General features: G+C 45.5%; 1 protein-coding gene across 1 annotated transcript; it reads right to left on the reverse strand.

Annotated features, from left to right (window-relative positions):
• Window positions 1–1,376: 1,376 nt before the first annotated feature.
• On the reverse strand, window positions 1,377–7,133 carry ACTG1 (actin gamma 1). The gene is made up of 6 exons (XM_078654229.1): window positions 6,886–7,133; window positions 4,439–4,574; window positions 4,109–4,348; window positions 3,385–3,823; window positions 2,621–2,802; window positions 1,377–2,186 (listed from the first exon to the last, which is right to left on the reverse strand). The coding sequence occupies exons 2-6, from the start codon at window positions 4,562–4,564 to the stop codon at window positions 2,043–2,045; spliced, it is 1,131 nt and encodes a 376-aa protein (XP_078510355.1). The 5' UTR covers window positions 4,565–4,574; window positions 6,886–7,133; the 3' UTR covers window positions 1,377–2,042.
• Window positions 7,134–16,216: the final 9,083 nt, after the last annotated feature.

The raw sequence follows: 16,216 nt of genomic DNA on the forward strand, positions 1-16,216 counted from the left end.
GGGAATTCCTTTGTGCCGTGCTGCCACGGACGTATGCTAAAGACAGACCCATAGGGAAAGAAGAATATGAACATCAACCAATGGATGAAGAGGACTAGTAAAGGTCCCATTGTACGATTTAGTATAACAAAATAAAAAATAAAAAGACAAGAGGGCTTCGATGCCATAACCAGGGAGAAGGTGCTGGGTAGGATGGTGTCCCAGAATCTTTTGAATTCTGGATGTGATCACAGATTGATGTTGTGTCAGTCATTGACTAAAGACTGAATGGATACTTATGCTGTGCAAAGTCTAACCCTGCAAATTGCGCGGGGCAGCTGGAATACCTGCCATAGCTTAGTAAGACATCCAAGACAATGAAGACCCGCCCTGATCTTGCAGCAGATGTTCTTCACACAGGATTTTGTGCACCAGAACTTGGTTTCTCAGATCCAATGCCTACTGGTCCATCATTTAAACGTGTAAAGGTAACTTAAGTTTGTATAATAACATGGCCGATGAACCATGTCTGAATGACAAGCTCAGAAAGTACACAGGATGCGTGGGTAGCAGAGGCTTCGAGCTGCCTTATGTGCCTAAAGACAGTACCAGGGAGTGTGTGTAACTAACTTTAATGATGCAGTGGTATTACTGCACCTTCAGCAGCAAGACAAAGAGGAGACCATTTCCGACTGTTCTACAGGGGCTGGCTACAAAAGTAGCCAGATGTATCCTTGCAAGAACGCTGAAGCTGCCAAAATAAGTGCACGTGTAGGGAGTTACGTTACAAAGAAACAAATCTCTGGGACAGACCAACCATGCATTACAAACGTGATACCAAGAATACATATATAAAAAAAAGCTACTCCCATAACCATTTACCGTTGAAAAACTCATCCTATAGTCCCTCCTGTCAATCAGTAGGTCTGGGCACAGTCAGTTCAAGTGCCTAGAAGCCTACAATGACTGCACATGTCCCTGCAGAACATTATAGGACCAAGATATTTTCAAACATCTGCACACCAATATCCGTCTAGGTGAGGCGTTCAAGGTCAATGTAATAAGTAACGCGACAGGAGTACTTAATGCGGGAGGACAATAGACCAAATAGGAGCACCTAGCAAGTATAAATCCGGATGTTGCCTGTAAACTCTTCAGTCAGAAAGCAAACACTTGTTTAACCAGAATGAACTGTGCCATGCTGCTGTGGCAAGGATGGAGCTTGGAAGCCCCTAGAGAGCTGAACTACTGATTAAGGCCTTCAGCCAACCGGACTACAACAGTAAAATTCCCAACATCCTCCCCCCCAAAAATAGGGCACGAATCACTCAGATTAATGCCAATTAACTGATTTGAAACACGTTCTGAAAGCCAAATCCAGGTGACAAGACACAAGAGCCATTTTACTGCAGCGCTTTATTTGTCCCCCCCTACACAAGTTAGGATGACTTACAAATTCTTTTCTACGGCCATGAAAGGACGTTAAGGCAACATACAAAAAATGTACATAAATTAACTGGATGTATAAATTTACAAGTGTAACGTTTGGAACCCTGCAGTCTCCAACTGATGGAGTAATACAGTTCATAAGGCTTGAATGCGATATGCTTCCCCCAATCGAATAGAAAGTTGTGGCAAACAACGCGACAATCCTTCATGAACTTCTACTAGCCCCTGAACTAGACACCAGAATATTGAGCACTTGGGAGGCTTGGCGCACGCCATACCCTGTACAGTTCCCTAGTCTCAGCTCCCACCCCGAAATTGTACACCGCGTGAGGGGGAGCAGCCTTTCACAGAAGAGCTTCTCCTCCACAAAACTTTATCACCCACACCATGTTAGATCAGAGAAATGTACAGGGTACATTCAGACAGCATATATTGAAGGGAGATCTATGCGAGGCGAGTGGTCAAATAGTGAGTGTTCAGTGCCTCGTGCTCAAGAAGAGTTCACTCCAGTTTCAGGAGGCTAGCACGAGGTGTACACATTTGCCTGAGCAAATTAATACTCATAAATCGCTTATGCAGCAAATGCTACGCATCTGCCACCAGTCCATTTCCATTTAGAAGCATTTGCGGTGGACGATGGATGGGCCGGACTCATCATATTCCTGTTTGCTGATCCACATCTGCTGGAAGGTGGACAGGGAGGCCAAGATGGAGCCACCAATCCAGACGGAGTATTTACGTTCAGGAGGTGCAATAATCTGGGGAGAAAAAAATACAACAGTTACCTTCAAGATTTGTACCTATGGAGGAAGGTTAAACTTCTAATCTACTACGAAGTTACTACCTTAACTTTTAGGTAAATGTAGTCACCCAACTAGACCAAAGTGGACTAGAAACCAGCCACCCTCCACTATCCCTTCTACATCAGGAAACCAAATGGTGTGTGGGCTAGTCAACTGCAAAACATGGTTTAACCAAAGTACAGATGAAGTGCCAGTTTAACTCAATTGCCTCCCAGTAGCTCTTCAGTATCAATGTTACAGCTTTAGGTGTAAGCAATTTCAAAGCACAGATTCAGAGAATCTGCCACAAGAATCTCCAATTGCCACAGTAGGAGACTGATGGGACCCCAGCCCACAAACTCGTTACTAGCATTACTGGGCCATGCCATCACCCCCACCCAGAAGCTCACCTTGATCTTCATTGTGCTTGGTGCCAGAGCAGTAATCTCCTTCTGCATTCGGTCAGCAATTCCAGGGTACATGGTAGTACCACCAGATAATACTGTGTTGGCATAAAGGTCTTTTCGGATGTCCACATCACACTTCATAATAGAGTTGAATGTTGTCTCATGGATACCGCAGGATTCCATTCCTAGGTAAAGATGATATTTTTATTGAGCATGCAGCATTCACAGAACCCTACGCCATGCAGTTACTTAACATACAGCTTGGATTGACATGTGTAGGAAATGCACCCTCCTAAACCACTACCATGTGTACAATGGAGGCCATACTGCGCGGGTGTCCACTATAATCTATATCATGATCTCAGGAAAGAGAGACTCAGTCTGTATTGTGTAACATGCTTATGGAAGTACTCTTTAATGTAGGGTACCCCCCCCATTCAACATAAATAATTCAATCCAGTTCTCTGCAGGTGCAGTCCCTTTTCATGGTTCTTCCACCGGGCCTGTGAACACAACCTTAACAGACATGGTATGCCCTTGCCGGTTACTTCCAAAAACCATATGTGCCCCAAGGGAAATCTAAATACTCGTGCAGACCTCTGTAGGACTGCCAGGACATTCAATACAGCCCATGACCCAGAACTACAAAACGGATCCTATCAGAATCTAAGGTCCAAAACATATTACGGCCCCTCAAATCTTTACACCAAAGCCAGTTTCAGAACCAGTCTGTGCAATCCCTGTACCGCTAAGCAGTCAACACCTACCAAGGAAGGAAGGCTGGAAGAGCGCCTCTGGACACCGGAACCGCTCATTGCCAATTGTGATGACCTGCCCGTCTGGCAGCTCATAGCTCTTCTCCAGGGAAGAAGAGGATGCGGCGGTGTTCATCTCCTGCTCGAAGTCTAGAGCAACGTAGCACAGTTTCTCCTTGATGTCACGCACAATTTCCCTCTCAGCTGTGGTGGTGAAGCTGTAGCCTCTCTCAGTCAAGATCTTCATCAGATAGTCCGTCAGGTCTCTGCCAGCCAAGTCAAGACGCAGAATGGCATGGGGAAGAGCATACCCTTCGTAGATGGGTACAGTGTGTGTCACACCATCACCAGAATCCATAACAATGCCAGTTGTACGACCAGAGGCATAGAGGGACAGCACGGCCTGGATGGCAACATACATTGCTGGGGTGTTGAAAGTTTCGAACATGATCTGCAGAGGAGGGAGAACATGGTTTTAGTACTCTGCAGAACCGAAAGCGCACTGCAAACCCACACTGGAACCAACATGCTACCATGCACAACAAAAGTTAGGTGTAAAGAAAAAAGAATAGCAGGCAGAATACAGAAAATAAGAAACCTGAGACTTCAGGAAGGAAATGCCAGAAGGAGCACAGAACCCTGAAAATATTAAAGAAAAGATTTGTAGAAAGGAGTCCAAAATCCAGGAGGATTGAATCAAGTGGAAAGGCCGTCGAAATAAGTTATAAAGCCTCACCTGGGTCATCTTTTCTCTGTTAGCCTTGGGGTTCAGGGGGGCTTCTGTGAGAAGGACGGGGTGCTCCTCCGGTGCCACACGGAGCTCGTTGTAGAAGGTGTGATGCCAGATCTTCTCCATGTCGTCCCAGTTGGTTACAATGCCGTGCTCAATGGGGTACTTTAGTGTCAGGATACCCCTCTTGCTCTGGGCCTCGTCACCTACGTAGCTGTCCTTCTGTCCCATGCCAACCATGACACCCTGGAAGGAGGAGGAGGGTTAGTAAGGAAGAAACAGTGCCGGGAACGCCCGCAGAAGAGCGTGTCTCGCGCGCTTGCACGAGCGCCTCACCTGGTGCCTGGGCCGTCCAACGATGGATGGGAACACAGCACGGGGGGCGTCATCTCCAGCAAAGCCGGCTTTGCACATACCGGAACCATTGTCAATGACGAGCGCTGCAATCTCCTCTTCTGCCATTTTTATTTAACTGTAAAAGAGAACGGATACATTTACCTCAACGTACAGGGGGCATCTATGAACAATTACCAATTCATGTCTAACACACCTAAGATGGGATTTAATCGGAGGTAAAGTAAGCCAAACACTCACTCCTCGGGTGACATTAAAATCCTTTCACCCCTTCGCGTCAGGCATATACACCATTCCCAGGGCTTTAAGCGGGCCGGGTCTCACCGGTGCTGAGCACTGGCAATTTTATAAAGGGGGCCTCGAAACGGGTCTCTATCGGGCACTGTTTTGTGCCCTGGCACAGGCGGTCCGTTCTCCGGACTGCAGGTACATGATGTGCGCCTGCCCACACTGCTCACTAGTTGAGAAGTTACGTCATGCCAGGTGAGCGTCGTAGAGGGAAAACCAGAGAGAAAATGACTTGAGGATTTCCCGTCTCTTCTTGACACTTAAGAGCAGCAATATTGTCGTGTGCCACCAGGGCTTTTTCAATATTTATACCCGCCATGGTTGCTGCCTATATATTTTATGCAACTAACAAACATCGACAAAGCCAATAGTCCTGACTCCACTTGTCTGGATGCAATGACAACCAGCAAAATACCAGTCGGAGTGTGGGGGCACACTATGCTAAGCACAGACTTCTAGCGTACGTGTTTTAAGTCACGCCCATAATTACATTGGCCACGCCCCTGAGATACACACCCCTCCCAGTTCTCATCGCACCCAAAGCCCCGAGTATTCCCATCTAGCATACTGCACAAGAGCAGCGCCAACCATACAGGCACTTGTGCTAAGACTTTGGGATCTGGCAACACAACTGGGGCAGGCGTATAATGCGCCAGATAGCGCGTGACAATGTCCTACACTTACCTGGATAGCTGTGCACGATTCCCAATGCACGGCCAAGCTAAACAACTACGGTAAACAAATGGGCGATGCGTACCTCTAGAGTTGCGGTCAACCAATTGAGGGCGACTGAATGGCGCCTTTCGAGTCCGTCAGTTCCCCATGAACTGACAGCCTAAATGTATGCTCAGAAGGCATTTCAGTTGCCTTTCGCAGGTGACGCTCGAGGGCAGTGAAACAGCCGCATACTACACACACACCTCCCCATCCCAAATTTAGTAGTGGGCATTCAGGTAGGAGCCCGACACAGGTGGTGTTGGAAGATTAAACGCGAATGCAGACAGTACAGCTCTAACCCTAAGGAGCGCCACCACATACTATGCTACCGGCAAGGGGCGTTGTATAACCGCTCTGGACAGTGAGTGGGACCTCTGCAGGGCTGCAAAAAGCTCAACGTGTATTTGAGGATTGCATCCCGGTTCACGGGGGTCCCGCTCATCGCCACAGCCTGATACATAGTATCTTCTAGTCTGGCAGTTCTACAAACGAGGAGGAAGGTACGCACGCTTCACTAAACTGGCCCGGTTGACGCTGTGGAAGGTTTGCAAATGGGTGTTCAAGGTTGCCATGCTGCAATCCTCTGCAGGACAGACTCACCTAAACAAACCGGATCATTAAGTCAAAGCATGGGCCACAGTTGTGACCAATTAAGGACACCGCCGACTGGCTCCACCCACCCAAATAAACACCCTCGTAGCCTGGCAGGGGATCGCGTAATTTGAATAAACAGAAACCTAGGGTGGGGGCGGGGAGGCAGGCACGACTCCGGGCAGTAATGCATATTCGGCCCAAAGTTAGCACCTTAACGCTACATACAACGACGTGCAGGTTACAGTTAACCACCCACTTAAGTCGGGATCTCGGAACCACCCATTTACGCAGGACCCTGGTCTCCAATCCTCACCCGCAACTGTATTCACAAACTCGAAAGTGAGGGCGGCCACAACTTTAACGTAGCCATCACCTTACCGTCTGTGTTAACCAGAGGTTACAAGTTATAGCTCGTGCAAAGCCCACTCAGTCTCATCCCTACAGTCTGTTACAGGCGTTATAAGGTTAGTGCAAAGCCCACTCAGTCTCTCATCCTTCCAAAGTCGATAAAATAACTGGAACGGTATGTTACAGGGTTAAACACAAAGTGCTACCCATTAAAGCGGACCAACGTCACTCACTCGCCCCAAAACCAAGCCAGCTACCAGAAGAGCCACCATAAAAATGACGTACAAACGATTGTGCTGAAGACTAAAAAAAAAAAATAAGTTTCTCCACTTTCACCTCCAAGAGCCATGGGTACACACGCACCTTGCACAATTTTCTACACAAAAGGCAAAAGCCATTACATCGCCGTCAATGCTCAGAAAATCAAACCGACGCTCACAACCAGGAAAAAGATAACCGCAGTGGCCAGGAACGCGCCTCACCTGAGTAGGGGGGATTCCGAAGAATGAGACAGGTGGTGCTGGATGCTGTCTGGTCCGCTGCCGCCGGCTGAATGAGACTCCACAGCGGCGCCCCTATCCTATTTAATGTCGGACCGGCAGGCAGGGGGTGGGGCCAAGGCCGCGCCCCGCGCGCCCAGAACTTCGCCATATATGGCCAACTAGTAGAAACCGGCCGCCGTCATTCGCTCGCGCTGCGCCTAGGCACGTGGGTTCTTCGCTGCTGCCCTGCGCGCGAGGGGAGGACAGAGGCTAGGCAACCAGAACAGGGGGCGTGGCCAGGGAGGAGCCTGCGAGAGGTGGCAGTGAGCGCGCGCCATTGGCCTCTTGTGCATCTTCACCCGGAAGCGGCATACCTAAGCGCACTGCTCTGACCTAAGGGGAGGAGAGAAACGGATGCGTAAACAGCAGCCCGGACCAAGCTGACTCACGAGCGCCTGTAGATTCCGAGCTTTAATAGTGCGTGTGCTGTATAGCATTATATTCAATTAACATTACGATGCATCAAACAGAAAAATATGGACAAAATGTGGAATGAAACTGACATCAATAAGCTCCGCTGTCCTGGCTGATACCGTACAATGTAACGACCTGAAATGCTTCAAAGACGAAAACTAATAAAAACAAAGCGGCATCCCGTCACCCAATTAGATCTTCAGCCACTCTTGATATGCCATGCTTTAGATGCCCTCAACTTTTACCGTGGCTTATTCAATACTTTATTTCGTTCCTGCTCTAGGAATTTATCTAATCTAATTAGTGTTTTGCCTCTAGAACATTATGAATTGTATTTGATTCCCTTTCTGTAAGTAGGAATGATATTCCATTGGCAAATGTGCCACACGTTGCGTGACATAGTAACACTAGGAAAGGAAGATGAGAATGCCTTTATAAACAGATAACTATCACACATTACTCTTTTTTGGGTACTGCGAGGCTCTAGAAAAAACAGAAAAAGCTGCAACAACCCTGAAATGGTAGGTCACCAACCAAGTTGCCCTTTCTAACACAATGTTGTACTTTAAACAATGATGGCACCATGAAATTAATAAACAAGTCTGTCTTTGAGGCAGGATTGCTACTGAACCTTGAGGTCTTTACTGAGAGTGTAGTGAATGTGGCACCCACAGCCTTTCAAAAGAAGGACATTCACAGCACCCAGGCGTTCACAGCACCCAGAGGCCTTAGCGGGGGTAGCTTCAGAAAGTGAAGACATGGCCAGGCCTCTGATGAACCATCACAGCTCAAGCTGAGGTCTTCATTGAATGGACAGAGCATGAACACAACCAACTATCTCTATCACTGAGTACAGTCACTGTATACTAAGTGCCTAATAAATTAATTTGGTTTTCTGGTTACCTTGTTTGACATGGTTTGGGCCAGTGTTCCCAGAAACACACTCTTCTGGAACCCAACTTTTTTGTGAGTCTTCTACTCACAAACTGTCATTGAGTTCTTAATGTATTGCTGCATAGTTGTGCGTAAGCCAAGTTTGAGCCAAATGCTTGGTTGTGGCTCAGCTCAAAGTCCTTCTGAACCTTTGAGCCCAAAATGAACCGAGTTTTTGTGTGGCTTCTGTCTGCCACCTACATTGTAATCTTATGCACCAAGAATTAAAGAAAAACATTGTTTTGATACAAAAGAGAAAAAGATACCCATTTAGTGGCTGAATACCACAACGTGAAACCCGAAAACTTGGAATCATTCCCCATTTCCTGGCTCGACCAACTGTGTGAACCCAGGCAAATATTTTATTTCACTGAGCCACATTTTTCTTAATTATCACATAAGTCAATTCCTTCAAATATGTGTGCTCATGATATGCGTTGTACAAAAAATGTAAATGAATATATTCTTGCTGCATGTATAATACATATCTAGGCCACAAATACGAAGCACACAATAAGTCTCCTGTTCAAGAGAGACTTTTGTGACTACTGGATCAAAGCTCTGCGAAGTATGTTAGGATTGGTACGGCTAGCAACAGAGAAAGGCACAGGCTCCTTATTTGCACTAAGGCCAAAGGAGTCTGAAATGTTTGAGTCCCAGTAGTTAGTGCCCTGCATCAATGAAGTGACAGGCTGTGTCCAAACCCCATCCACCATGAAATGTGTCATGACAAGATGTCTGCATAACCGGTCCCAGGATGCTTGTTTCCGGTCCAGAGAAGACCTGGCTTGGCCGTTCGGGCTGGACTGTTTCCAGGAGGAACAGGGTCATGTGTTTCTTTGCTTGATTGGCAGGACAACTCAAAATTAAACAGTGCACTTTGCACTAATTGGCAGTGGACTGTGACACAGACTGCAAATAAAAGCTGACTTTCCCTTGTACCTCATATAAGAATCTTATCGTGACCAGTCCTGCTTGAACCATGTCTGATGACTTAGTGCATGTCTTGGAGCTGCACGCTGCTAGTCTTTTCTCATTTTGAACCAATCACCAAATACTAAGGAATGATTCACAAGGTACTATATGTGCAGAGGACCTGAACCAAGGAGCGATGGATCTGAATAGTGAGCATGCTTGCCTCAAACTTTGCGTGTTTGTTACATGTGGAGGACTCATCCTGGATCTCCCTAGAGAAACTCACATCACCCACTCCCTTAGTGAACTCTACTGGCTCCCTGTATTTGAAAGATGCCAGTTCACACTCCTGACCCATGCATACAAGGCCCTACACAACTGTGAACCCGCCTACTTGAACCACTGCCTGAATTTCCATCAGCCGACAGATACCTCCGGTCTGCGTCACTTTCGCTAACCCTCAACCCTGCATCCGACGTAGCAAATGCGGCAGTCGCTTCTTCTTCTACCTAGCAGCGAATACATGGAGCAAGCTACCCTTTCATCTAAGGGCCTCCCCACCTCCTCCAGAGTTCCGAAAGTCCCTGAAGACTTAGCTATTTGGCTAATGAACTGGACCCTGCCAGCTCCTGGATACCTGCATGAATGACAAGAAGCGTAATTCTACTGATTGATTGATTGATTGTTTGGAGGTCTCACTTTTCATTTGCACCACACCCTGGTGCCCAGTAACCTTTGCCCATTGTTACATGAGCTCAGTGTTTAGTTTATTGAAGAATAATCAGTCCTTAATTTGTTGAAGAATAAGTGTCTGTGCCCTAAATTTTCCTCAGAAGCGCACGGCCGGCACCGGCATGCCAAATACCAAGGCTGCATAATCAAGGATTCACCTCAGGTCTCTTTAATTGACTTCCAGACACTCCCTACCTCATTATCTCACTCCTGCAGGTTTCTCCTTTCTTACTTTGTGACAATGTTTCAGTCTTTCTCATTCTTTCTCCATTGTGCATTTTCCTTCTCTTGCGCTTGGGAAATGTTGGATGAGGAAAAATAAGTGTCACTCCCCAATAATGAGTGCTGGAAGCACCCATCGGCCCCCAAAAATAAGTGCAGTTGGCCCGCATAGCAACCACTAGCTGAAATTAGGCACTGCATGAGCTAGAGCCCAAGTCCATAACTAATCTGTCTGGCCTGTGTGTTGAAGAAGGGTCCTTAGCCATATATGGGGCTATTGATAATTTTAGTATTCTTTCTAGCAGAGAGCTACCCCCTGAGTGAGCCACTATATTGGGTCACCATTTTGAAAAAACACCCCCTGAGTGAGCCACACATGGAACCTGTGTGTGTTGATGTAAAGCCTCTTTTTGTGTCTAGGTACAGTCTAGGTGGTATGGTACCAGAATATCCTTGTCAGAATATAATCATTATAGGCCAGTCTGGCCCACTTCCCCACCGTAGCTGGACCTTACCTAACTGGCAGCTTACTGTGATACCATATGCAAAATTACAGCATTACTCACAATTTCTTATCTGGTTGTAAAATTAAGTTTCCACCTAAATCGTGAATTTCAAGTAACTAGTAATTGTTTTCCATCTTGCTGTCAGCTCTAGGGTAGCAGGTAGCACACAGCGCCAAAGATATGAAAGTTCTCCTCAGGATTACTTCTGATTCTTCAGGACCTTGTTCTTCAGAGTACTTGCTGTAGATGCTCAGTAGTGATACCATTCAAGGTAACCTCTCATAATAGAAAGGGGCAGTCATTTACATGGAGAAAGGGGTTTTTCATAAAGCTCCTTTCTCTGGCCAGCCAGAGATAACCAGGGTAGACTATGAAGAGGCACAATCCAGCCCAGATCAGACATCTTAAAAAGAGTGCTTTATGTCAGCACATGTTGACATGAGCTCGGGAGGTGAGGACTATCTCCACTTGGCTAGCCTCTAGAAGGGATAGAAGGGAGACACAATATATTACTCATACATCCCTGGAGGAGGGATTTCAAAATTCCCTAAGCCATTCTTACTACACAATGAAGTAGTATAGAAGGACAGATCCTACTATGGAGTATACATGGATTTTTCAATTTATTACGCTCTTGAATCAGCCCCAAAAGGTTATCTCAGTGCGAGACAAGGGCAGAGGACAGGCTGGATTTGGACTAGAATAGGTAGGTTTTAAGTGCCTTCCTAAAAAGAAAATGGTTTTCGCAGAGACGAAGTTGTGTGGGCAGACTATTCCAAAGATGTGGGGCAAGGAACGAAAAAGATCTGCAGCCTGCCCTGGCCTTCTTAAACCTGGGGACTTTTAGCAGAGCTTTGTCACAGGATCTGAGGAGTCTCACTGGAGTGTACAGCAGAATCTTGGCAGCTAGAAAATAATGCCCTGGGCCGTGAACGGCACCTTTGGGTTAGTCAACATAATTTAAAAATGATTCTCTTTTTCACCGGAAGCCAATGTAGAGACTGCAGAAGTGGAGCTGTGGCCGAGCGAGGAAGGAGGTTGTAGACAAGGCGTGCAGCAGTGCTTTCAACCATCTAAACTTTGGAACGCAGATTCTCATTGATGGAAGCCAGAAGTAAGTTACCGTAATCAAGGCGATTGATTACCAAGACTTGAACCAAAGTTTTCCTTGAGGAAAGAGGTAATAGATGGAAAACTCCTCTCAACAGACGTAGCATATGGAAGCAGGACCCTGTGGCGGCAACAATGTGTTCTTTTATAGAAAGAGATTGAACTAAGTGAACACCAAGATTTTTTGCTACCAAACTGGGTGAAGGGCTGAGGCGCAGCTCAGCTGGTCACTAGTCTGGAGCTCAAAGAAGTTGAGCTTGTCCGAATAGCATAATTTCTGTTTTTGTAGGGTTGAGTTGCAGTCGGTTATCCAACATGCAGGTGCCTATAACCTTCATCCCGGACGAGAACAAGGCTTTAGATCTGTACAGGTTAGAGCCAAAATAGAAAAGTAACAGCGTGTCGTCAGCATATGAAATAATCTCAAACCCGAATCCTCTGACCATTTTTATATTAAAAAGCGTATGGCTCAAACAAGAGCCCTGGGGTACTCCATTGGTCAGTGGCATAGTTCTGGACCTGTAGTAGCCGAGGATGATTGTTTGGGATCTTTGTGACAGGAAATCCACTAACCATTTAATGGCCATTACTTGGATCCCTAAATCCTGGAGTCTGTCGAAAAGTTGGGGATGGTACACTGTATCAAATGCAGCTGACAGATCTAACAAAATCAATATTGTCAGAAAATTAGCATCAAGCAAGCTTTTAATATGGTCAGTGACTGCAAGCAAGACTGTCTCGCTGCTGTGACGGGGTCTAAAGCCAGATTGAGAGCAGTCTAATTGTCTGTTAGTCTCAAGATAGGTTGTCAGTTAGTAATTAAAATGTTTTTCCAATAGCTTAGCCAACGAAGAGAGGAGCCAAGATCAAACTCTGTTAGGGAGCTACTCTTTACCAGGTGTCACATGTCATGCATTATATATCCTTGGACGCCCTTACCACACCCATTCAAAGTTACACTCTGGTTATTCACAGTGACATGCAGTGCCTGGAGAGATATAGGTCACTGCAGGAACTTTAGGACATCTCCCATTTATGTTATTTGGCGTATCAGAGGCATGTGATTGGTCTGCAAGGTGAACGTCTCCCCAAATAGCTAGGGGTGGAATAGCCAACACAATGTTGTAGCACTCCTTTTCATCTTTGTCCCAATTTTGCTGTTTGTAACAAGCAATTTCTTACTGACTTAAAGACAACAGCATCAATTCATGGCCCGAGATTAAGGGCTTGCTGATTGCAAGAGTCTTCAAAACAGGTGCCTCATCTAGGACCATTTTCACCTTCCAGAACTCCACAGTCTGCTTCTTCCTGTGGAGCCTGCTTCAGGCATGTTTTCTTTCTTCTGCTAACTTAGCCTACAAGATGTTCCCACCTCTGAGCTTCAGATGCGCTGTGTCCTGGCTCTAGAGATGTGAACATTTGCAAACAAGCTTGCTCAGAATAAACAGTTTACATACCAGTGAAGGTCATCTACTCATTGTCGTGAGATCAGCTGGGCCCTTGCTTGTTCTCTTGGTAAGAATGTTTGTGATATGAACAATAATAAAAACGTGTATGTAGTAGGGTATATATTTGAGCTCTTTATTGTTGATTTGCAGATGATGTGGGGAAACCCTTATTGGTAATATCTGTGAGTCATAAATTATTATTTCTTTAACTAAACCGTTTTAGATTCAATCTAAAATGTGAGATGGAGTTTTTTGAACACCTAGCAGACATCTCCATCCTAGTGTGTGCAGAAATGTCCACGCACCAGTGGTATATCTTCAGTCTATTGAAATAGACCACACAATGAAGCTCCTGGGGGAACTCCGGTGTCAATCTGTAACTGGCATAAGTATAATGGCTGTTTTTCAAGACAGTGTACATGCCGGTCCACCTGTCTTCTAAAAACATCTGTTTCATAGGGTTTAAAAGCAGGCCCATTATTGTCGGTAAAGCACACACATAGTACTTTTATTTTAGTACCTACCGAAAGCGCACACTATGTTTCTCAGCATCTTGTTAAAATGCTCAACCTATCTATTGGTCTGGGGTAGAGGTGGACAAGAAAATAAAGGCTCGAGCTAGGTTCCAGCGAGAGGCCTGACTCTAGCTCTGCTTGAGGTCCTTTGCTACCCCGGAGCCCCAAAACTAGCTTTATTGTGTCTCCTGTCTGCCACACACTCACTAATCTCATGCACCAAGAATTGAATATAATGTTCTAATCCTAGCTGTAAAATAGAAGGAGGTATCCATCTAGTTGCACACGTGAAACCAGAAAAGCTGGGATCAATCTGGCTTCCCCAATTGACCAAAGGTCTGATCCTGAGAGCCACCTTGAAATATGTGAGTTCAGGATGTGCTGTACAAAACCCCCTGTTGTGTTTGATTTAATAGATTATATTGGTGCTCCATGTATAATAATAATCCTGCCAACATTTAGGGTGGAAATGACAACTTACTTCCCTCTTGGTTCATTAGTGGCATTGCCATCAAAGAGTTTGGGGTGGCTACAGGTGTTTAAAAACGATCAATTTTAATAACATATTCTCACTGCAGTGATATTATTATATGAACTAAGTGAAATGCTACCACATTTGAAAGAAATTCACTTTTTCGAACTTTGAAGAGACTTTATCATATTTTGACATGATGTCTGTAGCATGATTTGCATGCCAAGCATTTTCATAACTTGGCTCGTGCATGAGCTCATACAGCCAAGCTAGACTCTTGGCTCTGCTTTCCCTGTTAATTTGTTTGCTCGCCCACCTCTAATCTAGGGATGGTACAATGAGGCGAGCTTGTAGTTTACCACATACTCCTTTCCTATCACTGTGATGTAGATGGGAATGAAGCTGATTCCGATTCAAAGATAATATGGCTGTGGATCCCCTCAAAGCAAAAACTCACAATCATGTCTTGGGCTACCACTGGGTGCTGTGCTCTTAAGAGATCTATGACAATAAGTATGTACTTTTCCCCGAAGGTCTTAGGTGGATGCAGAGGATCAACAATGTCCATCCACACCTGTTTAGAGATGCACGCACCACTTGCATTATCAGGGGGAGTTTTGCTTGTCCTCTCGACTTTCTAGAAAAATGGCTAGGTGAGCTAGATCAGCAGCATTTATCAACATTTCCACTATGATGGGAGAGTAAAAATGACAAATTAAGTTTTCCTGGGAATTTTTTAATCCAAAGTGTGCTGTCAAAAGACCCTCGGGGGCACGATTCATCTGGCAACACCTGTGTCTACAGGGGGCTAATAACCTTCTAGCGGCAGAAGTTTTAGTACTTATTGGCTTACTATGCAGCAGACAATCTTTTCAAATGACCATGAAGCAGCGAGCCACTCCACAGTCAGACTGTGCATGGACTATGGTGGGCATTCAGAGCGCAGCTGGGCGTGGTGCCTCAACCTTGCATCATCCTGGCCTCCATTACAGTCCTTCCTTCCTAGTTCAGATATAAAGTGCTCAAGATTTTAATGCATAAGAAGGCTGAAGAGAAAATAAGATGAGGAAAATAGATTCCTACAATAAAATAAACGTCTAATGCAAAGAGGTGATTGCCGTCTTTTCTTATTTCTCTGAGAACCAATCCTAATGCCTGGAACTTGAAAAGCAACCATGTCACATCTGGATCTGTGAAATATATGGTGCTATTACTATTTCTTCACAGAATAAGATACATTTTATTCAAAGCTAAAAATATAGTAAATAAAATGTTAAAAATAATCTGCAACCAGTGGCGTAGCTAGACCTGTGGCCCCACCCTTGGCGGCCCCTGTGTTTGCCACCCCTTGGCAGCCCGCATATGAGAGTGGGGCGGTTGGCTGCAATTCCACACATCTGCCACCCCGCAACAGCTGCAGGTGCAAGCACCCAAAACTCGTGTCGCCCGCGTTTGACCGAATGCTATGCCACTGTCTGCAACAGGCAACCTGTGCAAGAGTCTGCGCCATTTTGTCCTCATCTAAGATTTAATCTTGTTGCTGAAGACAGATAAAGACCCAGACAACTTTGCAGAAACACAAGCACTGGCAAACACTCTTAACTGAAAATATAATGAACTGCATCCAGCAGAATACAATTGAAGAACTGGTGCTCCTGTGCTGGCAGTGTGCTCTCCCTCCGCTTAACTGCTGGGCTTTCCAGAAATCCTTTGATTGACACGCCATGGGATGCACCTCTATACTTTGGGAAGGAACTTTTAGTGCAGGATTAAACCCTGTGCAAGCCCCTAGGCAGTCGAAATTTCGCCCCCCCCTTGCAAATCACCTTCTAATACCTAATGCACCAGATTTTTTTTATAAACTGACAGCCGCCAGAAGATGAGCCTTTAATAATCAAACTGTTATGTTAATCTGATGTCTCTGGTTTATGTACTTAAAGTTGTTAATGAGTACATTACATTCATATAGTATTTTCTCTATAGAGTCTTTAATGTAATTTTCGT

This window comes from Lissotriton helveticus, chromosome 7, assembly GCF_964261635.1.
Source record: "Lissotriton helveticus chromosome 7, aLisHel1.1, whole genome shotgun sequence".
In the NCBI taxonomy this organism is placed as follows: domain Eukaryota; kingdom Metazoa; phylum Chordata; class Amphibia; order Caudata; family Salamandridae; genus Lissotriton; species Lissotriton helveticus.

What these genes read in the sequence shown, in the direction of transcription:
- ACTG1 (XM_078654229.1), bottom strand. Translation starts at nt 4,564, where the DNA reads ATGGCAGAAGAGGAGATTGCAGCGCTCGTCATTGACAATGGTTCCGGT. An exon ending in TTGGACGGCCCAGGCACCAG is followed by an intron (nt 4,349 to 4,438) that starts GTGAGGCGCTCG and finishes TCCTCCTTCCAG; the next exon opens with GGTGTCATGGTTGGCATGGG. An exon ending in CAAGCACAATGAAGATCAAG is followed by an intron (nt 2,187 to 2,620) that starts GTGAGCTTCTGG and finishes TTTTCTCCCCAG; the next exon opens with ATTATTGCACCTCCTGAACG.